The 24,500-nt window shown below is 37.9% G+C and overlaps 1 protein-coding gene across 2 annotated transcripts in view; it reads right to left on the reverse strand.

Moving 5' to 3' along the window:
* Positions 1-24,500, reverse strand: part of atrnl1b (attractin-like 1b) — a 93,977-nt gene that overhangs the window by 36,293 nt on the left and 33,184 nt on the right. For both annotated transcript variants that reach the window (XM_047376964.1, XM_047376965.1), the window contains exons 16-24: positions 23,958-24,171; positions 23,666-23,857; positions 16,305-16,538; positions 15,527-15,664; positions 12,431-12,524; positions 5,359-5,411; positions 4,089-4,183; positions 3,780-3,858; positions 756-913 (exon numbers count right to left, since the gene is read on the reverse strand). In XM_047376964.1, coding sequence (XP_047232920.1) covers positions 756-913; positions 3,780-3,858; positions 4,089-4,183; positions 5,359-5,411; positions 12,431-12,524; positions 15,527-15,664; positions 16,305-16,538; positions 23,666-23,857; positions 23,958-24,171 — 1,257 coding nt within the window. The remainder of the gene's footprint in view (positions 1-755; positions 914-3,779; positions 3,859-4,088; positions 4,184-5,358; positions 5,412-12,430; positions 12,525-15,526; positions 15,665-16,304; positions 16,539-23,665; positions 23,858-23,957; positions 24,172-24,500) is intronic.

Here is a 24,500-nt window from a genome sequence, read left to right on the forward strand (position 1 = left end):
CATTTTTTTGTTTTAAATATGTTTTAAGACTGTTTAAATGTATTTGTTATAACGTTTTATACTTTTGGCTACTTTTTTTATTGGTTTTGAAATGCATTTTAGTTTTATAGGCTGACAGGGAGCCAGGACTAATGTATTTCATTGAATTTGTTTTACGCAAAATGTACCAAATGCAAATGACAAACTTGAGACCCATCCATCCATCCGTCCGTCCGTCCGTATGTGTATTCTCTTTAGCAATGCTTTTTTAAAATTTGAACTTAACATGCACCAACATATCTGTTCCTCAAGTTCTTAAATCATTTATTTCCTTCCTTCGTACTTCTTTGCAATCTGGTTACAAATGACTGACTCTAATTTTACTTCATAATTAGAGGCTAGTCCTGAATGTTATGATGATTTGCAACTCACATTGTATAATGTTGGATCACATTCCAAAATAAATAAAGTGGGATTTTTCTGTCTGTTCAGACTTTCTTTACCTCCTTAAGTTTATGCAGGCGTTTTGAGTGTTCTTTGTGGTATGCAAACCTGACAGAACCAACCTTGAAGAAACTTCTTTTCTAATTGGACCTTAGAGGATTGCCTAAGTGAATGGCATTCAGTATTCTTCCCCTGTGATAATTCTAAACCTGTCATATAACATGTAATCCGACTCATCGTTCCAGAGAACGCCAAAAATGTTAGATGGATTCACAAAGACGACTAGTATTCTCACACAATTCACTCCAAATTCAGGTCTCACATGTTCTTACCTGGATCTTGATGGGCCATGAGAAGTTACTGACGTACACATAGAACGTAATGTTAGGGTTGCTTCTAAAGGTGAACTTTTCACAGGAGAAACTGTCCTTGTACTCCTTGATGTTTGTTTTGGACACAATGGGCACCTCCTCTCCAGAGATGGTTCCAGCTGTTAAAACAAAGCGTTCATTTTCAGTACAAAGCCATTTAGCTTTTAGTAATAAAAACACAAGCTTACACATCGAGATGGAAGTGCTTTGGCTGCAACATATTATTAGAAATGCATTAACGAGTTTATTTGTCCATTTCAAACAACAGGAGAGCACTCATGTGCAATTATCATTATTTCTTAACTGCATTTAACTTCATTGCTGTTAACAAAAAAACAACAGTGTAACGTAGGATTACACATGCCTATTATATTTTATATGAAAATGGAAACAAGTGACAAACATCTCTTTTCTGAACTCAGGACCCCACTTCATGCATATGTGATACCCCAAATTTCTAATTTAATGCTCACAGATCACAGAAATGTACCAAATACAGCCAGTATTCGTAAACGCTTCCGTTTCTATTGTTTGTATAATATTGTTTTTCAGTGAGTATTATGATGCCCATCGTAAAATTAAAAGCAATTTTTAAAGAAAAGGGTTAAAAATAGCCTGTTCTCCATCTGTCTTTATGTTCCAAATTTTCTTCATGCCAGTGCTTTCTTAGCATTGATATTCCAACCCACAGCTCTGAAACAAAAGCAGTGAAAATGACAGCTTGAGTGTCGCTACGTGAGCATGTTTATCTTAATTGAAATCACCCCCACCCACTTCCCCTCACCCCCACAAACCTTCTTACCCCAACCCCCCCCCCCTTCCGAAGGGGCCTCTTGCTCTTGTCAATTGTGAACAGGCCTCTTTTCCTTCTGAGACAAAACATCTGTGCCAGGGAAAAAGGAGGGGCCCAAATTCATGATGGTGCACTGAAAAAGTTAAGGTTGGCGAACAGAACGGTGTGGGGTGAATGTCTTTAGTGGGTAGAAAATGTCAGTGTTGTGGGAACAGAGAAAGCACACCAGACGACTTGAGAGGAAGAAAGGGAGGTGGGAGATAAACAGTGGGACCGGACAACTGCAGTGTCCTTCGTTGCCTTTACTTAGGAGACCTACAGGATCCAGTCAACGGGGACACCGTAAACGCTAACAGAAGAGTTTTAACATTTGGTCCTATTATGCTGGCCTTAAAGAGTCAATTATAAATTTGCTATCACATGAAAATTAAACAAGTTTGGAATAAACTACTCTAAAGGGTAAATAACATATTTTAGCGAGAGAAAACCTAATAAACTTCAAAGCATCTAACAAATAAAACTTTTTTTTTTCAAAGCATATAAGTCCTTTTTAAAAGCCCTTTTCTGAAACAGAATGCTTAGAACCATAGATCTCTAAATTTAATTGTACTTTCATTTAGGGAGTGATGACATGTCGTCTGGAACCTCAGTTTGTGCCTGTAAACAGAAAAACGACTGTTTTCTGGACAAAAAAGCCTTTCTAAAATGAATATGTCAAACAGGGCTGTGGCTGCTTGTTGGGAACACAGAACAGATCATAGGAGGTAGAGCATGGTGTACGTAAACAGGAGAAAAGGAAGGATTTCTGAAATATTTCATGCCCGATGACAATGAAACAATTAAAAAGTAAGATTTAAGTAGGGACCAACACAAAATTGAGGGAAGAGGCCAAAAACATTGTTTATGTCAATGATATGACAGATGGCTCTGGCAGTGAGTTAGCAGTCAGACCATTAAGGTGACTGTGGGCGTTCTTTGTGAGCATAAAGTTTCACAGATAAGAAAAATATGTTGTTTTACCATGGTTTTTCCTTTTTACATGAACTCTGTCAAGATGTCTGACCAAAAGGTTTGTAGATGACAAAGCATTGCTTTATAAAATTAAAATCAATAAGCAATCGCTCTCTCCCAAATGTCTTCTTCCAAGTTCACAATAATTAGCTGCAGCTGAGACTTGTTCTTTTCTCAATGTCCGATTATGTGTAGAGAAATGATACTTTTAGATCCTTCCACTCACTGTGGCCATGTTGTGCACAACCTCTGCGTAGCTAGCTATGAAAAAAAAAAAAAAAAACTGCTCTGGCGGCATGGCTGTTAGGAGAAACACGCTGCTGTCCATGAGCATCAGAGTAATAATGCTGGTCAGAACTTGAGAAAAAATTACAGTGACTATTTGAATGCTGCCAGTATTTTAGAATGTTTTCAATAAACAGTTTTGTCACAAGCATTAAGTCACCTCTGTGATGAATTTTAGGCAGGGTAGGTTCACCATAGAACACCTAATTTTCTGGGTAGGCCACGGGTCTGTTTGGTGTCCAAGATACTCGTCTCAGAAAACACTTCTCTGTACTTCCTCCTCCCCATATAAATATTGAGCGGCCATTTTCTCATGTAAGGACGGTTGATTTAATGTAATCAACTCTATGGACACGTTTAGCTTTGTAATTGTGTTCACCTTTTTTTCTTTAATTCTTTTTACAGAAATTTTGATTTTGGACATGGAAATAAATATAACCACCGACAGCTACAAGCCAGATCAAAATTGAAAAGGAAAAGTTAGAAAAATTGATAGTGTATGTCCTTTAATTATATTTGAAAGACATAATTTCTGTCAGTGTCACTGCTTTAAGCAAAATTAGCTTGATGCAATAACCCGAGCAAAACTAAAGACATCTAAAATCAGCACATCTGTGTGCGAGTAGATAGTGATTGCTACTTCCCCGATCACTTTCCTGCAAAATGCCACACAATATTTGTTAGGGTAAACCATTTATTTTAAGTAGAACATTGACGTATGTACTGCTGTATATACCTGAGAAAAAAAGAGATTAAAACAGTTTTAGCTACAGCTAACAATTTGTCAGCCTTGTTTAATTTGGCTGATGATTACATAAAAACTAATATGACTGGAAACAGTGTCTACTAAATTTTAGCTTACACAAAATAGCAAAATCATTTAAGCACAAAAGTACCTGTTGAACCCACGGACCACGTGATGTTGAGGTTAAAGTTGTTTGATGCATTGATGGACATGTCCAAGTTCTTGTTTGCCTAGAAGTTAAGAACACAAATCCAAGGCATTATAAGGGAAACAATATACACACAACAGCAGGTAAAACAGGATAGAGGGCATTAGGCAAGTTCATAAGTTCTTGGTGTCTTGTATAAAAAATGTTTAAAATCAACAACTAATCATTTCTCATTATTAATAAAGATAATTGATGGTGAGCATTTCATATGAAAAGAATTCACAGTGTGAGAGTTAATCTTAAAGATATTACCTGCTCAGGTGAGGCCATAAAGTTAATAGCAGTGTAATGATTATCATCCTCCTGGATGAGGCTGAATGTGAACTGGTAGTCAATCAGGAGGTTATCTATTCAAAAGAGGCAAGAGAAGAAAGGAGATGATTTATAAAAAACAGATAAATGGTTTTTTTTTTTTTTTTAAGTTGTGTATTAACAGACAATATATTTGCCAAAGAAATGTGCTTAGTACAAGTTGAATTACAACTTTAATATCGAAAATATTCTGATGTAAAGTCAAACATGACATACTATGAATTTAGTGCAACTTGCTATTGCCAAATTTAACCAGACTTATTATGTATTTAACTGAGAAACTGCACAAGTTACTGTCCTGGTCATCCATTTGTCTCCATGGCCTAATTTTCAGTTATGAAAGCTTGGTGTGCTAGTATATCATCCTTGGTATCATTTTGGTCAAGCATGCAAGACATAAAGCAGAAGGTGTTTTCTGTTTCACAGGGACAAAGTGGGATTACCAGCATGCACCAAAACCTGGGAAGACAACAGTAAGCTCAAAATGATCAATAAGAGGGAGAGCTCACTAATGAACTCTGAGACAAAGCTGATCAGTGTCACCCTGAGCATGCTCTGTTAAATTTGTGCTCAATGGCCTTTTTGACTGTAGTGAGTGTCGTGTTTACAAAGCAGCGTAACGAAGCTCAAGGAGCTCCGGTGGTGTCCAGAGGTTAAAACAAGCTTCAGGGTTTTAGATTCCTGTCGCCTTCTCATTGAGGCCGTGGTCAGGCTATGACATTTCAAAAAGGGACAAAGCTTTAGCAAAGGCTCGGATGTCAGTAGCAGAGTGCTAAAAGACCGATAAATCACAAAGTACTGCTGCAGCACCGTGAAGGACATCCCATCAAGCGAATAAACACAGAGAACAGTAGGAGCAGGAATTGAAGCAGACTTGTGCATCTTGCACCTTCATACATATCTCTTTTACTTACAAGTTTTACCGACTTTTTAAATGAATAAATTAATAGGTGTGCGACTGAGTGAGTAGACAAGTGGAGAATTTTGACTCCACCGTCTCCTTGATTAGCTCAATCACTCACTCCATGTGAGGCACTTGACATTTTCATGACAAGTCATTCTGTCATCGAACAAGCGCCCCTGGTGCCAAAGTGCTAAGATGCTCCATCTGCCCTGAGCGGAAGAGTGCTAGCGGAAAGAGAAAAGCAAGGAGAGAATAGCCCATAAATGTGTGTGTGTATGTGTAGAGGTCCGCTGGAGAATTACTCACAGTAACAGGTTCCTCTGAGTGGATTGCCAAGGTAACGGTTTTCTGAGTCACATCTGCAGCAGAGAAAACAGGAAGGAGAGAAGCAGATGAAGATGAGCGCATAGAGATTGAGAGCAAAAACAACGCCTCTTATCAGGTGCGATGTATGCCAAGTGCCAGCGCATTAGCTCCTTCTGTTGGCACCTCATCAAGCCTCTTAACTTCTGGCATAAAGGAAACAATCTGACAGTTTGTAGAAGTTAATCAGACTTTTGTAAACCTTTATTCAACTGAAACAGTGACATGAAACAGAGTTTATTTCCACTTGATTACAGAAGATAGAACATGGCATCCAGTTCTAAATTAAAATACAAAATGATACACTGACATTTAAAAGACTTAACAAAAATTGGTTGAATAAAAGAAATCCAGTTCTGTTTCAAGTTTTAGAAAATGGTGAAACAATAGGTACAAAAAGAGGTCTAATCTTTTCCCCTTCATGATCTTTAATCAGACTAAACTGTTCCTGTTTTAGATCAGTTAGGATGACTAAAACTGAAAATGTCTAATTGCTAAATGCCCAAATAGATAAATGTTTTTTTGTTTTCAGAGAATATATTAATTACTTTCTTTAAATTCCTTAGATTTACCCAAACTAAGATTGGTATGTCTTTAAAAAACATTGGTCCAGATGGCCCAAAAGTCCAGATGATAATGTCGTGGCTTTGTAACCTTCTGATGGGTTAATTAACAACATCTGTGTTTAATGGTAACACACCCCCATGGATATATATTTATAAGACAAGACCTCAAACTCATTGCTGCTTCGTATGACATCGTGAGAAAAGCTAAAGAAATCAGAAGAGATATCAGGAAGAGAACTGTAGACCTCCACAAGTGTGGATCATTATTGGATACATTTTCCAGATGCCTGAAGGTGCCACATTCTTCTGTTCAAACAATTATGCACAAGTAAAAATACTAAAGGAGTTTCCAGCCGCTTATCATGATCCACAGTAACATAAGTCCTATATAAACCTAGGCTAAAAAGGCCTCTCAAAGTAAAAGAAGTCATTACCCTACAAGCAAGGTCAAATGACGGATTACAGCTGCTAATGCATTCAGGGTCAAACACGTTTGTTTTGGAAGACGTCCTGTGTTCTAATAAAACCAAAATTGAAGTCTTTGACCATAATGACATTTTTTTCATTTGAAGGGGAAAGGGTGAAGCTCGCCACCCGGAGAACACCATCCCAACTGTAAGGCACGGGGGTGGCAGCATCATGTTGTGTGGGTGTTTGGCTGCAGGGGGGACTGGTGCACTTCACAAGATAAATGGCATCACGAGGAAAGAACATATAAATACTGAAAATACATCTCAAGACATCAACCAGGAAGTTAAACCTTGTGTGCAAATGGGTCTTGTATGGACAATTAACTCAGAAGTCCTATTGAAAATGTGTAGGCAGATTTGAAAACGTGCGTGTAAACTAGGCAGTCGACAAACCTGACCCAGTTACACGAGTTCTGTCAGGAGGAATAGGCCAAAATTGCAGCAAACTATAGAGGGAAGCTCATAGAAGGGTACCCAGACCTTTCATGCAAATAGTACACTCTACCAATTCCTAAGGAAATTTCATAAAATTCCTGATATGTAAAGAGGAATTTTCCAGAGATTTACTAACTCTGGCATTTAACAAATTTAAATAATTTTGGTAATCCTGACTGACCTAAAACAGACAATGCTTAGATCAATATTTAGTCTGATTTAATGCCAGACAGAGAGAAAGAAAGGTTGTGAGTCTTATTAGAGTGTGTGTAAATATCCGGATTCAACTGTAAATAACTAATGCATGATGCATTAAACGTTTAAGCCACGCTAAACAAAACCTGAAGCAAGTTTACTTCTTCATAGAAGCCCTTTATAAGAGCAGCAGGAAGTTGACATTTCACACTACTCACACCACCTGCATTTAAAGCAGCATTAAACATTTCTAACAACTCAACCAGGTTTCTGAAATCATCCATAGCCTTTCAAGGAGATGCAGATGATGAGCATGGTTTGCTTTGATGTGCTGATACATATCAGGTCCTATTTTCTTCATTTGGTTAAAAACAGACTTCAAGGCACAAGGAACAGATCAAAATATTATGTAAATATCAATTAAAAGGTAAATATAAGGCACTAACATCTTTCTGAGCAAAGAAACATGGCTGCAAATGACCTTTAAACTTGGAGCCCTTAAAACATGTCTTTATTTTATGAAAAAAGGTCTCATGTTCTTTGCTGGAATGCTTATAAGTAGCTCTCAGCTTTGAGATAAATAAAGTTTAAACATAGCGGTTGAGCTAGTTACAGTCGCTTACTGTCAGAGAAAGGTGGTCTGCCATAAAAAAGCTATATTAGCAAATGTTTGCTCAATAGTTAAAACAAAAAATCACACATTCAATAACTGTAATTTTCAGTGTGTTCTATTATTTAGCAGCAACAGGAAAACTGTTGCTGATCTGTTTAGAATAAAGTGTTTGGTTATACATTTCATTTTCAGTTTTTTGGGTAAACAAAGTCATGCTTTGGTATTTTTACTTCTGTAATCAGGCTATATTCTGAAAATCTAGTATTTGCCTAGTAAAAACCAAAAATCTCATGAGCTAAACTTATTATACCACTTTGAGGTATTTATTAAGACCAAGTTTAGTTTTAAATCAGATCATACCGGGACATGCCTAATAGAAAAATATCCTTCTTGGTATGTATGTACTGTAAATTTAGATTAGGATCAGATTCAAACACAAAAATAGATTGGGACATCTCACCTTGTTAGAAAAATAGCAGCTTTAAAGGAAAAGTCACAGAAGTGTAGCTATTATGGACTAGAGTCAGGAGTGATAACATGTACAGGCAGAAGCATCGTTTGCTACAATCAACCTTAAAGCATCTGTATCTTCTGGTATCTTATGGATTTCCATTGCTTGATTTTTGGAGTGTGTCGTTTATTGCATTCCACATTTGAACTTGTTAAATGGAAAATTCAAATAGGATTATTATTATTATTATATAATATTAGGTCCTCAACAGTGATGCTGTTCACTCAAATAACTGCAGTGTGTCAAATTGCAGAATCAGCCAAAACAGACTAACATAGAAAAAATGAAGAGCTGCCAAGTAAAAATAATTTGTTTATATCCACAGTGAGATGTCAACTGAGAATATGTGTGCATATTAGTGTGTTTTATCAGTCTCATGGCCTTCTGAAGCCCTCTAATCAATGTAAGCATATGGCCATGTTCAGTGGTGTAGATTGCCCTTTCTCTTATTTAAATGCATCTCTCCGCTCTGACTCTCAGTTGATTATGGCCCAAACTCTCAACAATTCACTATGAAGCACAGTCTATTGACAAGGTATTACCATATACGACCTGGAACTGCACAAACAAAGTGAAAGTTGTTCTAAAAATGACCTCCGTCATCATACTAACTATGTTTCGCAGTTTTTTCATGTCTCCGACGACTAATTAAACTTGTTAGAATGTGAAAAATCAGAGGCGGTGTTGAGGAGTCAGTGCTTCGGTGACGGGCGGGAGGAAAGCGGACTGAGGGATAAGAACGCCACTGAGGAAGAGGAGGTGGCTGTGAAGCGGTGTTACATTGGAAAAGGGCTGAATGAAAATAATTCAGAAACATTTTAGGAATGCTGGGGACAGTTTTTTGTTGCTTCTGGTAGCTCTACACAAAATAAATGTCAAGTTTTTACTTATTTCACACAAGAAAACCTTCAAGACGATCAATAGTTTTTGCTGTTCTCACTATTAGATGTTAAACAGGCAGAATTGTTTTGTTCCAAACAATAAAAAAAGGATGGAGGACAAATGCTGCCCCAGGCTATGAAGCTTAAGGAACATCCCTCTGAGTATTTTAACCTTCAGGCATTTGTAGAGGGTAAAATCAAGACACTCACTTGCTCATCAGTATAATTCAGCTCCACTACTCATTCAGTATCTTAATTTAATCTACACCGGCATGCATCCATGCACACATCCAAACTTCAGGCAATCCCCCTTCACTGTATCTTAATTTGATCTACACTAAGCATGAACCTTTGTCTGTGCCTGTGCACCCTATAAACGCAGGGTACGGCGTTTCTACCGCTGCCTCCTGAATAGGACATTTTTCTGATTAAAGTATCCATCTGAATGGGCAAAGGGAAGAAAATCTTTCCTGATGACGGATCGTCATAATGTACCATAGACAAAATTATTATTTTTTTTCAACCTCAAAACAATTATTATTCTGCACTGATGCACTCTTTGCTTCATTAGTAGAGCTATTATTTCAGGTTCTGATGGCAACTGTGGCTTCAGCGTAAGTGCAGGTGGAAGTTTGAATGTGTGCTATTTGTTCATTTTGGAGCCTTGTGCTTCGGTCTGCTAATCACTGCGCTGCACTGCATTTTCTGCAAGAAGAAATCAATGTGGCACTTTGTCGATTGTGCAAAGTGCCACATATTCAGTATTACAGTTGACGGAAAGCAATGAGGATTCACAGAGGTCTTACTCTCCTGCTCCGACTCTTTATTACCTTTAAAACGTCTGAGTTTGTCTTTAAACTAATAACAATAGAAAACATCATATACTACAATGCAAAAAACAGAAAAGCAACACTTGGACCAAATGTTGCTAAAATAATTTAGCATGTTACTTATTACCGTTAGAATAAATGTATCAATAAGATGTATTTATTGTTATGTTTTGATACACAGATTAATTTTTTTAGATTAACAAGTATAACAACTCTATATTAGTTTGTTATTTAGTCATGCTATCTACTGGTGTCGCTAGCCTGCAGCCGATTGTTTTACATTCATGCCATTTGTAACTTGCTAACTGTAGTTTCTTTCTTAAGGAAGCTGAGTGGCAGTGCGCAGCAACCAACGGTGTAGAGGCATCACTGTGTTTTTATGCTCTGTACAGCCAGAGAAAACTCTGGTAACTGGTAAACCACTGCAACAGTATGATGAAAAATAAAATGTTTTTCAAATAGAACCCTTAGTATACCTTGAAATTGCTCTTTTGTTTTGTCAGTCAGTCAGTCAGTCATTTTCTACCGCTTATTCCATAGTGGGTCACGGGGGAGCTGGTGCCTATCTCCAGCAGTCTATGGGCGAGAGGCGGGGTACACCCTGGACAAGTCGCCAGCCCATCGCAGGGCAACACACAAATACCCATGCACACACTCATTCATACACCTAAGGGCAATTTAGAGAGACCAATTAACCTAACAGGCATATCTTTGGACTGTGGGAGGAAGCCGGAGTACCTGGTGAGAACCCACGCATGCACGGGGAGAACATGCAAACTCCATGCAGAAAGACCCCAGGCCGGGAATCGAACCCAGGACCTTCTTGCTGCAAGGCAACAGTGCTACCAACTGCGCCACCGTGCAGCCCTCTTTTTTTTGCATTTTCAAAAATACAGTAAAGGCTTCACAAATGACAAACTTATCAATTTCTGTTTAGAATTAAAATTTTCCAGGTCAGGTTTGAGTTAAAATACTGTTTTCAACTACACAAGACCGACTGCGATCAAAGTCTTTTAAAAACATGAAAGAACATTTTAGTTGAGTGCAGAATGGGAAGCTCCGAACAGTAGATCAAAACTTGTCTCAAGGCTCAAACCGAATTGAAATAATAATCTTTGCACTTTAACAAACAAAATATTCACAAATCATCCAATGTGCTTTAAAGACTCTGTAAGCACAGTAAAATAATTATGTATAGGTTCAGGTTCTGTCAGACCGGTATAAGCATTTTAGATTTTGAAATGCGAAGGGGAAGTTAAAACTCAAGAGAAACATCGGTGTCATAACCCAGCAGCGAATAAAAATACTCTTATAGTATTTACAAATTGTTCCTGTCTTGTCTCTCACCCTGTCACTATTTATGTTTCCTACCAGACAGCCCAAATGCTGCCACACAAACATTACAAAAGAAGAAGAAGAGGAAGCTTCTTCTGGGCAAATTTAGACCAATGGATAGAGCTTCCTGACACAGATGTCCTCTATAACAGAAATATTGTGAACCATTATTAAAGCTACACCTCATAAAAATGAGATGTTATTATAAATAAAAGTAAATAGGTGACAGAATTAAATATGTTACTGAATGGGCAAAAAACTTTACACAAGCCTACAATTCCAAAGACAGCATGAGATTTTATTCAAAGCAAGGTATTGGCAGTGTTTGCACAAAATGAGTGAGGAGAAAAACTGTTAATGTTTTATGTTAAAAAGCACGAATGCTTGCTCAGCTTTGCCTGTGACCCCACCATAACTCTTTCTGCATTATCCTGCTTACAGCTGTAAAAAAAATAAATAAATGAGAGAGACAGCTTAGAGGAAAATGGTCCTCCCACACAGCTGAAATCCACCGTCTCAGCACAAATCACCGTGGATCTGGACTTTTTGGGCGATAATGCAACTGATCCTTGGTCGTTTTCACCCCCAACAAATAAACAGCATCTTCACAGGGCGATTGAAACAGGACGATTGGCAGTCTGACTGTCTCTCGACTCAAAATTAGAGAATGCTGATTTTATTTTGATGCACAAAAAGCTGTTTGCTTATATGTGATGGATATAATTTCGTTATTATTAGTAGTAGTAGAAGCAGTGATACAAGAATTATTATTATTATATTATTATTTAAAAAGGTTAAATTTAAAAGTCTTTACAAAAACTTTTTGGTTGTGTTGTGCAAGTAATGTAGAGCTATGTGTTCAGGAAGAGATTTTGTCAAATTATATCTACTTACAAACAGGAGGCTGTCAATGGTCGTCATTGTAATTTTTTTCTATATTAAATTAGAATCTGATTGCCGATTTCCCATCTCTGTTTTTTTATTACTTTGATCTGCCAATACCAACTTCAGTCTACTTGTATTTTTTCCTTAAGAACGATAATATAAGATGTTTAGCACAAGAAGTTTGACTTCTTTAGTCCAAAAGCAGGATATGGAACCTCAAAAACTGGAGAAATAAACCAGAGGATCCTAGTGTTTGTTTTTAAATTATATTTTTACTGAGTCTGTTGTACTCACAGCTGGCACTGGTCTCCTTTGATCCCCTTGGTGGTGCAGAAGCACTTGCCCGTTAACACCTGGCATACGTTTGCGTGACCGTTGCACTTACAAGCTGGAACAGGTGACAAGAACAGATGGGGAAAAGATTGGTAAGAAAAAGTATCCAGAGAGAGAGAACACATTCACAAATAAATATCTGTAGAAAATGAACAGTTAGTCATTTTAAACATTTGAGCTCAAAACCACCTGAGAGAGAAATCAGATCCCATCATTTCTACAGCCGACAGTACAACTGTTTTTCTAATTTAAAGTAGTTTCCTGCTGCCTGGACTCTTTGTGCTCCAGATTCTGTCTGTTGCAGCAAACATATGGACGAAATGAATACTGATTCGAGTACGATGGTAAACATTAGCATTTCTTATAGCATCTCCCCCAACACCCACACGCCACCCATTAGGTGTATGTGTTAATGAGTCTGGATATGTGTGGAATGTAGAAAGTGCAGCATTGGGTGGGTGGATTGGCTGCTGAAGTGCTTTGACTGTGGCAGACTTTCAGGTTAGCATTTGAAGGAAAATAAGAGACCCCTTTATTTTAGTTCACTGAGTTTTAAAACACTGAGAACACAGATTACTGAGGGGTCAGTGGGCCTTCTACCCCCATTCGTAAATTCTAACATGGTGCATATAAATATTTTACATGACTGGAAGGCTTTTAACCAAGTGTCTAAGTTCTTGTTTTAAGACTTCTTGTTAGCAACATATCACAATGAAAACACAGCTGGGCAACTAAGCATGAATTTCCACTGCAGTATTTCACAAAATTTAAAAGGTTTCAGAAAGCACACTGAAGAAAAGAAATGCCAATTCTGCTTTGTGTGTATCTGGGTTGATGACATCACAGGAGGCATAAGAATTGAGTCAATTAGCTGGCAATAGGAAACAAATGGCAGATAGACAACTTGACAGATTATAAAATATTTAGAAGCATTCGAGTTGCAAGGGATTCAGCCTAAAGTGTTTGAGTACGAGTTTGACCCTCAAGCCTTGATGGAAGCTGCTGAGGATGAAGTAGCTAAAGAAAACTGACAAATATTGTTTTCAGAACTTTAACTTAATTACATTTGTTTACTTTTTTTTCCATCTGATTGGTTTCTGTGCATATTCAACCCTCTTAAAAAGAGAAGATTCTGTATTCTGCGTGTATTGCATTAAAGTTACAAGATTTCACAGCTTTTCTTTTGATAGCTGAGCAACAGGAATATTTGCTTATTTTCTCTCATTTTGCTTGTCTAGGATGGATTGCTGCAAAGTTATTGACTTGATGGTCTTCCTTAGATAGATACCTTTTTACCAGTTGACATTCGGAACTTAATTTCAAGGTATTGAACTGAAATGTGTTTGATTCTGACTATATAAATGTATCGAACTGATTTTATTACATATTTCTCTAGATATGGATAAAAACTGGATTTGTTGTGGATAGGTGCTACATAAACAAACTGAACAAAAGTGTGGTTGCACAATGGAACTGATGGGGCTCATTATTAGAATTCATTGCTGCAAAGTCAACGACTTAATGCAGACTGGGTTTCCTAATAAATTAAATGGACTAGTTGGTACTGCCAAAACGTTCTGCAAAAGTGATCACAAGGCAGGTGATGGACCAGTTCTGCAGAAAAAAAGTGGACCTTTAAAGCATCTTGATGTAACATAAGTCAACCAGACCATTTGTTCATTTCTTTAACAACTTGGATCACTGAAGACATTTGATAAGGAAATCTGATCATTCAAGTCTGGACCAAGAATCTCACCAGTTGTTTCTGAAAGACCTGCCATGTTCTCACATACGACCTTGAAAAGGACTAATTGATTTAAAAACATGCAACAAAAGAGGAAAGACCTACTAAAAGGAACAAATCAGTTCTCTTATGCAAAGCCATGAGAGAAATGCGTGTAAAAGCTGCGGATTCACCTCCCTGGGAAATGACCAAATTAGAGGAATATTTTAAGGTGTCCAGCTATCTATTTTCACATTACAGCTCAACAACTGTATCTTATGCATCAGCAAAATGTCTCTGAGGAAATGAAGCTCCCACATTTGTATGTTTTTGAATGTGAGTGTTCGTGACTCCTGCGTCCAACCCTTCAAACAAATGCGTGGCTGTAATTTCTCAGGAATGCTATTCATGTTTCCTCTCAAAACCCACAAGAGGCAACTAAATCTCATCTTAAAATGGAAGCTGGATATCCAGAGTTCAACCCATTCAGTGGACAGATGCAGTTAGACAGACACTGATACTTTTATCCTTTCTTTGTCTTCATGCCAACTCCTGTGCCGTGCTTGCAGCCATTCTACATTTTAACTTTAGTGGAGTCTACACTACAATCATCTACATTGAAAACAGGAATTCTGTAGAAATTACAGCTTGCGACAGCTCGAGAATAATTTCCGTCATTTGCCAGGAGACTTAGGAAATAAAGATTTCTATACACACCTCCATAAAGAAGACTTAAAACAAGGCAAAAAACTGAACACCACACCCAAGAAATTTGTAAAGGAATGAAAATAAGGAGCTTTTGTTGAAACTTACTTCACCATTTCCAAACTTGTATCAGGTTCCTTTGAAAACGATCATGCATCCCACCCAGGGTGTGTACACTGTAAAAAATGCCTTTGAAATCCTCATAAGTTATTTGAATTTTCCTTAGCTAAATAAGCTATCAATTCAATAATAATAGAGTTCTTACAAATCTTCAATTTCGTCTTGTTTATACTTTTCAAACTGAATTTTTAGATTTTTCAGTAGTTTTTGCAACACTCTGGACATTTGAGCACAAAACATTCACCATATTGCGTTTGATTATGTGAATATGTGCATAAACCTAGATGGGCTGTCTTTATGAACATATGACACTGAGGTTTAATAAACCTGAACTATAATCCCACCCCATATATTATTTTTTAGAACAATCTGGTTTAAATGCTTTGTTTGGCATCAAAGCCAGACCCAATATAACACCGTCTACTGATTCAGTGGAAAACAATTACAACTAGACGCACTCTTCCTTGTGTGTACAGAATAAATAAAGTCAGAGCAGGACCGGCACTCACCCTGGCATTTGCCGCCATTGGTCGGGTCTCCGTGATAACCCGGCATGCAGGTCTCACAGTGAGGACCGGTGGTGAGGTTGCGACACTGCTCACACACACTGCCGTTCACACACGTGCTGTGGCCGTTACACTGGCATGCTGAAAAGCAAATACGTATTAGGAGAATACGGGGAAAAAAGTCAGGGAGAAGAAACACTTGTCAATACACCTGTCGGAGTGGCCTGTGGGCGTCTATTTGGGATTAGGGATTTTACAGCTACAGTTGTTGTTGTTGCTCCCCAGAAATGATAGAAACCCATTAGTGCTGTCAACAGCTTGTTTCTGCCATGTCATATTAATAATTTTTTTAATCAGTGCTGCCTTTTGGAATTTGTTTTATTGGAACAACTTTTAATTGGCCTCTGGATAAATGTACAACTAGAAAAACTTTAGAAAATTAGGTCATTGCCTTTCATTTTAATGTTAAGCTTTCCAATAATCTGCAGTGGAAAATAACCAAGCACCCTTTAGATGATCAAATTACCACTTTCAAAAGGGTAAATTATCATCTGATAATGTATAGTAAAGAAGCATGGAAGGGAACTAAGAGGATACATTAAAAGGGCGCACTAGCATTAGGTTGCAGAGAGTCATCGGGGAGAGATTAGTTGCATTCTGCAACTGAAACTGGATTCCAGTATACAGATTTCTTTTCAGACAAAAATCAAAAAGACACAACAATCAATACCTAGTAATGTAGCACAAGTACTGTAAATGGGACAGGTTGTAAATTACTCACCAGGGCAGTTAATGAAGGCCCACTCAAAGCCTTTATCTTTGGGGCAGATGCCAGGCTCCAGGCTCATGTCATGGGAATGGCTCTGCTGGCCCTGCTTCGCCACTCTCTTCATGGGCCCCCTGTAGGAACCTTCTATGCAAAGCCCCTTTCCCGTGCTACTAGGGTCACCGCACCAGCCGCACTCAGGCTGATCCAAACACTGAGAGCACGTCCGCAGTCCTGAACAGTTTTGAGCTGGAGGGAAAAATAACCAAATGTCACTTTTCTTTGTGCTTCAACTCAATCCTGTTCAATTTCTAGACATTGAACTTGTCTTTGATCTTTTCCTTTATTCATTAATGAACATTTGGCTTCCTTTATCAATTTTTCATGCACAGTGCCTTGTATCCCTTGAACTTTTCAACATTTTATCAAATTATGACAAACTTCAGTGTAAATTATTGTTTTGTTAGAGAACATCAGTGAACAAACAGCATCATGAAGACCAAGGAACACAGCAAACAGGTCAGGGAGAAAATTGTGGAGTTGTTTAAAAGAGAGTTAGGTTATATACAACCCACTTGGGCAAGCAGAACATTAATCAGAAAAACATCTCAGAGTTAGCAAGAGGATCTTGCTAAATCTGGAGGAGCTGCAGAGATCGATCACTCAGGTGGGAGTACATGTTGACAGGACATTTTATAGTCTTGAACTTCAAAAATCTGCCCTTTACAGAAAAGTGGCAAGAAGAACCCGACTACCAAAGGAAAGCCAAAAGAGATCCTGTTTAAAGTTTGCCATGAGCTATGAAGTGCATAGTGTGCACAAACAGCCAGAGCTACAATGGAATGGGTTAGATCGAAGCATATATATATTTTAAAAGGGTTCAGTCAAACTCCAAACCTATGGTGAATTGAGAATCTTTGGCAAGACTTGCAGAGCTAAATTTGTCTAAGGTGCAACTTGGGTGGTTAAAGACATTGAAGGTTGTAGTGTTAGTTTGACAAACATTTGAGGGATATTAATATTTTTACAAGCACTGCCTTTACTGCAACAGTCACTTTGATGAATTTAGTTGCAAAAATATCAAATTCCCTTTATTGCTGCAAACAAAATCCCACTTACAAGATTTCTTTATTTTTTTTTACTTTTACTGGACCTGTAGCTTAAGAACATCGAATGTGCTTCACATTGACACACAAGGTGGTTATTGAGTGAGGCAACAAGAAAACAGATCAGAAAGCATATACAAGGATAAGAAACAGCACAGTGTACAGCATTTAATGGCTGATGGATTCAGAACCACAGACTGGGGCATAAAATGAGAATGTGCCGGTAAAACATCAAAACGTCTCCAATTCTAACAAAGTTTCAGAAAGGGATTAGATGTGCCACATGCAGTGGCACTTTACTCTAACTTTAGAAACCTGAAGGAGAAATACTGTTCTGCCATCTGAGAGACTCTTAAGGAGACTTCTATTGCTTGACAAGTTTCAAAGCCACCACTTGCCCGCTCAACAGACACCTTGGCGGAGAAATGTGGCTACTATTTTAAGACGACAAACACTGAGTGCTTTTACCTCCGTTTATGTCAAACAAACCTCCAGCTATTCCGCTAATGGATGTGAAACCATGACAACACCAGAGAAATCAGAACAAAGTAAGGCCATTTAAGTTTGCATCGACAACAAGACATAAGTGGAGGATTTCTGCAGAAAATGCTCTTCTAAAAAAAGAAGACGTTTGGATGAGGACTCTTGCTTTGTAACAACATAAAAGCATGTTGAAATACAAAATAAAGCCCTTACACATAGATCAGATGTGATGGCTGGAGGTATCTCCTGAAAAAAAGATATGGATCTATTGTCTTATTCAATATCAAATAAAAAAATGGAACCTCTGTTGTCAGAAATAAACTGATAAATCGAAAATTATCTAAATTTTTTCACTTAACTTGAGCATTTGCTTGTTTGATAATTACCCTTGTACAAACTCTCCGTGGTTACATTTTGATGGATCTGTGTTTGCCTGATGCTTCACAAATTCAAAATTCTTCTTCTGCAACTTTAAGGAGAAGCTTTAAAGATCATAAATCAATAGCTAACCCAAAAACTGAGGATTGCTAATATTATATTATTAAAATACAAAAAAAGCATGGATTAAAAACATGAAAAAGCTCTACTGCAATTAGGACCATTTCTTTAACTCAGTCCGAAAAAGATTAGTCAACAAGCCTGCTAATTTTGGCAAAAATGGGTTCTTATGTGCTGTTCTGATTGGAGAGAGGGATGGTTGCCTTAGGTTTCATTGCATCCTAGTACTTAGTGGTTTATACACATCTTTTAATTCAACCACAGAGAGGGTACATTTATTTAGGGGCTTCCAGATTTTAGTATCCAATTGCTTGCCCAAAATCACCTCCGCTTACCTGCTGTTGGTCTACTGTCTGTGGTTTTCTGTCAGCCACACTACCAAAGACCCATACGGCCTTACTTTGCATGGCCAATAATTAAAAAACAATCAGTCCGTTTCCATGATCCACGATCTTTGTTTTGTCAATTCAATGATTCTGGGTTCTCCTTTCAATCAATTGTTCATAGCGATGCACCAAGAAATCAGTTCTTGATTCAATCACTCAAATATACGCTTGACAAGTTCTGATGGGGGATCGTCCGGTCGCAAAAACTACGGCGGATCGTTTTCCGATCGGTGAATTCACTGAACCCAAGCACTACCAGGTCCCACTGACAATACTCATCAGTGTGGAAGTTCTTAATAAGGGAAGAAAACTCAAATTTGGGTACTGATGATACCAGTGGGGTGTTAAATAATTAAGTCAGAGGAAGCACAGAGCTGTAAGGAGCTATTTAAAGGAAAAAATATTTTGTATAAAATGCTAAGGTGTGTCTTTGTTTCATTCAGGCAGCAAGAACAAAGGACAGTAAGACATTCAGCAGAGGACAGATGCTCTATTTAGCCCTTTGAGCCTTCCACCTCTTTCAATTATGAAACTTGCTGGATGTGGAAATGTTGGCCCCCTTTTGGAAATCCCAACATAAAGGTAAGGGTCTCCAGTCTCTTAGGAAAACAGACTGATATTTTAGCTATGATTGCCATGCTAACCCCGCTAATTTCTAATATAAGATGCAAATATTTTTCTGAAAGAAAAATCAGAATTGACTAAAAAAAAGGTATTAGCAGGTCAACGTTTTTTAAAAGCAGAAGATCAGCAAATCATCCACAAAACTCTGGTAGATGCATCTCCAGCTTTACACCATTTACAAGGATTTTTATGCAGAACCAGAGACTGCATTGGCTATTGGACCTTCAGGTCTGTCTGTGCATTATCTCCTCCTTTAGCTGTGACCACATAGCTACCCGTGTAAGGCGGAAAGCAGCTGAAACACTAGTCATTACATTTTAGGACGTTTAAAAAAACAAAGGAGATCATCTTCTGGAGGTTTTATCTGCACACACTTTACTGGAACCACATTGAACTATGTTACGTGCCAAATTACCAAGGAGTCATATCAAAACAGAGAGCATGCTAGCATTAGCATAGCACTTCAGTAAAATGTCAAAGCATCACCAGCAGGGAGGAAGACAATTATTTAAGTGGGTTCAAAGTTCAGTTTTCTGTGTGTAGCTGCTTTAGTCACCTCCTTTAGGGCTGCAGTTTCTCATAACTGTTTTTTTATTATTTTGCTATTGACCTACAGCAAAGATTTAGAAGTTTCAGAAGTTACAGTACTCAAATACAATTGCAGTCAATTGAAAACTAATGTGATGCAGGCGAAACGCCCTGCAGCTAAAAAGACACTTAACATGACCTTGCATGTTTGAAATTTACTCTGTAATATATTCAGCATTATGGGAATACAACATTTATTACATTTAGTTTAGTTGACTCTGTAATCTGACAGAAGACAAGCTTAATAGATTTAGATGAATTTCTTTAGTTGGAAAAAAGTTCCACTTTTGTGAATAAGAAAAATAACTACTTGTCCAAGCTCAAGTCTGCAAAAAGAGCATTTTCTTCACTGAAGGCACCAGATACAACAAGAACTAAAGCACAGTAATCATCTGTACCACTGCTGTACTTTCTCCCCTGCACTTGTGCTTTTAAATGCATTTATATACAATCCCCAACCTAAACCATACATTGAAGCACACTCAAATTAGGGAAGGAACAAAGAAAGCAAAAATTCAAGATTGAAACCCCTTTCCAACTTCACCCGAGCAAACCGAGAGAGAGGGAAACACAAAGGGAATTTTTAGAACAACCTTCCTTCTCCTTCATGCCAAGACAGACTAATTCCTCAAGACAAATATCCACAGCAAACAGAATGTCTGTGTTGCCCAAAACCAGCAGACACAAATGAATTTGAGACAGCACTCCTGGGCTCCCTAAATTTGTTACTCGCTAAACTGATCAGAGATTTTTCTCAATGTGACAGAATGGTGGGAATAATTCATACATCACGCAGCAGCACCAAGCCGAAGAGCTATGTCGACCTTCAGGTGAAGGAGCTCCCCAATCAACTTACTGCTGGGTAGTCAAAAACTATTTTCTCTATCGTATCTGTCTAAGTAATCTGGCTTCGACCAATGCCTTTATTTTGCTGGCTTTTCTTATTTTTTTATGAATCAGCTGTGTGTAACCATTGAATAAGACCAGAATTTTATTAAATACCCTTGCTTATTTGTTTGCATTAACAATAGTTTTTAGCAACACCATGAAAAGCCTAGTGTTTGGATTTGAGAACTGGTTCCTGTCAATCAAAATCTAACAGCTAAGAGTTTAGACATTTCTTTAACTGAGGCTACAAACAAATGTTCTTCTTTGCAGGAAGGATAAAAAAGGGACCCACCGTGTTCTGCCTTTGATTTTCTGACCTTGATCATCTAGTTTCTTTTAACAAGTCTAGATGTTCTTGCTTTTAAGCTAGACAATGCTATTTCACAGGACAGGTTTATTAGCCATGAGGGTAGCTTTTTTATGAGTGCTGTTAAGCAGGCCCTAACATCAGTGGCAAAAGAAAATTAGGTAACATTTTCAAACTAGCCTGTAACAAAACAAATGTCATCAAACTAATGCACCCAGGAATGCCTGATGAAATCTTTCTGGTCAAAGCCAGAAAAATCTTCCCTTTTTTAAATCAAGTTTAAGCTTGAGACTTTGCAACAAACGTACTTTTGTCTTGGTTCGCCATTGTGTTATCCCTCCAGGCCCAAGTTCACTAGTCCAAATGTAACGTCTTCCCTGTTGGGCAGCTTTGAGGTGTGTTCTCACACACCGTTTTTCTTTCGATTTCTCGATTCTAGTCATGGAACTAAAGGTAACTATTGTTTGGGCTGCATGTTATCGGGAAAACATGTGATTGAAACACTATTACTAAATATTGCAATAACAATATCGATTACAATTAATCCACATTTTCCTTAGTTTTCCATGATTTACAATTGATCTCTGTCACTATAAATATGCATATTGTTTGCATTAAGGGCCGACAAAGACCATACAATATATTGTTGGCATAAGTAGGCCTATTGCCATAAGCAATAAATCAATTAATTGCATGGATTAAACATGCATTAATTGCATGATAAATTAAAATGAGCTTAATAATTTCTGTTTGCATACTAATTTGTTTTTCTTGTGTCTCCCTCTCTTTCTACTAAGAGACTGGGTGACCCCTCCCCTTCTCGTTTCCTTAGCTTAGGGAGAAGTGAACTATTGCGTCAGCTACTTGCCAGGCGCATGGTCTCGTTACGGACGACAAACATGCATCTGCACCTGAAACAGAATTATCCATTGCTGAGAAAAAAAACTACAGTCTTCGTCTTACCGACAGTCCGAAATCACTGTAGTGTTTAATCATATAATCTGACAGCTACAGATTCGCATATTGCGTGTTGAGGCATCTGCTTTTATTCAAATGAAGTGCCTTTGTTGTTAACTTGCACTTTTTGTTTATAAAACCAGCAGTTTCACCTGTTTCCCGTGTCTGAGCCTAATGATTAATATTTTTTAAAGGGCAATTTTGTTTACAGAGACTTCATAATCTATTTTATTTATTGTTTTTGGTTGTTTATTTATTTTGGATATTTAAAATGTTTTCCAGTTCTAATGTTGAATGTTCTTTAGAAATTAATGTTAATTGACCTTTGAGAGGATGAACCTACTTGCATTATTATGCCGTTATCGTTATATTAGTTGAAATTGGTCTCCAAATGACAATTTTATTGTTTATTGCAATAACTTTTACGTAATTTCTGGGACAATTTATCGTCCAGCAAAATCTGTTATCGTGACAGGCCTAAGCATAAGCAGTGTGAATTCATGGCACCTAAAATATAATGAACAAAATATTACACCCAACAAGTCCTAATGACTAGTATTTCTCCTTCAGGTTTCTGAAAAATAAAAAAGAATTGCTTTTATGAGCTAAGTTTCACATAGAGAAAGTCTTCAAAAGACAAGCAGTTTACCAATATGATTCTTACCAATATGGGCTAAATACCAAACAAAACTATAAGACACTCAGTGGTAGGGGCGTAACGGTTCACAAAAATCACGGTTCGGTACGTATCTTGGTTTTAAAGTCACAGTTTAGTGCCAACTGAAAAAAGTGGAAGGTATAGAACTGACTGGAGATTTGACTGGATTTTTCTCAATGAATGAAGTAGTATAAGAAGGCATAGCCAAAGCCTCGATAGATGGATTATACAACAATGTAACCATTTGAAAACAGGCAATGTAGATGCACGTATTCAGGTTCAGAACAACAAAGTATGTGTTCGGTATGCATCCATGTCCAACCAAAAGAGCTGGACGTTTTTCGGTATGAATTTGTGTACCATGATATACGTAACATACATTCTTTTTTTATACTTTTTCTGCGCCACTTAAGAAAACACAAATATCTAACCAGAAAAAACCCATAAACAAGATTGACCTTTTCAAAACAAAACCATTCACCATGCCTAAAAATATTAACTTTTGTCTACTTCTCATTCAACTCCAGCCACTTTTTCTTGATACAAGATTACTTAAAGGCATCTAACGGTGAAGAGTCCATCTAAAGCGCAGTCAGCAGGAACAGCAGCAGTAGGGCGTGAGTTTATATGCAAAAGTAATTGGCCATTAAAAGCCAAAACAGCTTCCAAAGTCAATCACAGGAAACTAATGCGATTTTCCCTGTGAATCAAACACCTTCCACTTTAAGCTGTTTTCTTTCCTGTAATCTCTTTTCTCTTCGTGATGAATATCAACCGATTACAGAAGCCAATCTAGGAGAACTTATTGTCTGTCGCCTTAATCTCAGACTCTAGACTTCCAAGATGGCTCACCTAGATTAAATGCACAGGGAGACACTTACCCACACAGTCTGCAGTCTGCCACTCCAAACACTGGCCATAGGGGAAGGAGATGACATATGCATTGGAGTCCACGCAGCGCTGTGTGCTGCCACACCACATGCACTCCATTGCCTGGCTGGTACAGTTGGCACAGTTTGTGTGCAGCGAGCAAGGCTTTTTGCAGGACAAACGGCTACTCTGATTGGGGTTTCCTGCAATAACACAAAAAAGTTAGACTTTAAGAAAACTTGTTCTAGGTAAATACATATTTAATTCAATAGTATCTGATGATTTGTGTCATTAGTCACTAACCAGTGGCTTTTTCACAAATGAGGCCATGAGCAGTCGCAGTGCATGGATTGGCCCGAAGGCCAGAAACCTGAGGCTCCTCCAAATAGGCACAAAAGCCAGAGTCACTGGGCTCTCCAGGCAGCCAGCGCAATGCACTATTGGTGAAGGGAGACATGTCCTCCCAACCCCAGTATGACACGTTGATCTTCCTCAAGCCCACCCAAGGAGACAGTCGCTGTGGGAACAGGGCTGAAGTTAGTGGATATTCAAACAAAAATATCCTAAATGCTGCTCAGTCACGCTATTAGAAAAATAATAATAATTGCTCCATTTACACCTGGGAAGCAAAGATGCCATTAAATTTCTGCTAAACATAATTTCACAGATATGATTACTTATTTAACTCCAGGATTCAGCTTTTAATGTAATGGGAAAATAATGTGGAACAGTACCATCAAGGTTCTGCTCGGAACAAACAACAAAGTTTTAAACTAAGCAAAGAGTAAATTATTTCCTCATAAATACAGCATGCATGACCAACTCATCAGTGGGGCTTCATGATTC

This window comes from Girardinichthys multiradiatus, chromosome 10 (genome assembly GCF_021462225.1).
Source record: "Girardinichthys multiradiatus isolate DD_20200921_A chromosome 10, DD_fGirMul_XY1, whole genome shotgun sequence".
Taxonomy (NCBI): Eukaryota; Metazoa; Chordata; class Actinopteri; order Cyprinodontiformes; family Goodeidae; genus Girardinichthys; species Girardinichthys multiradiatus.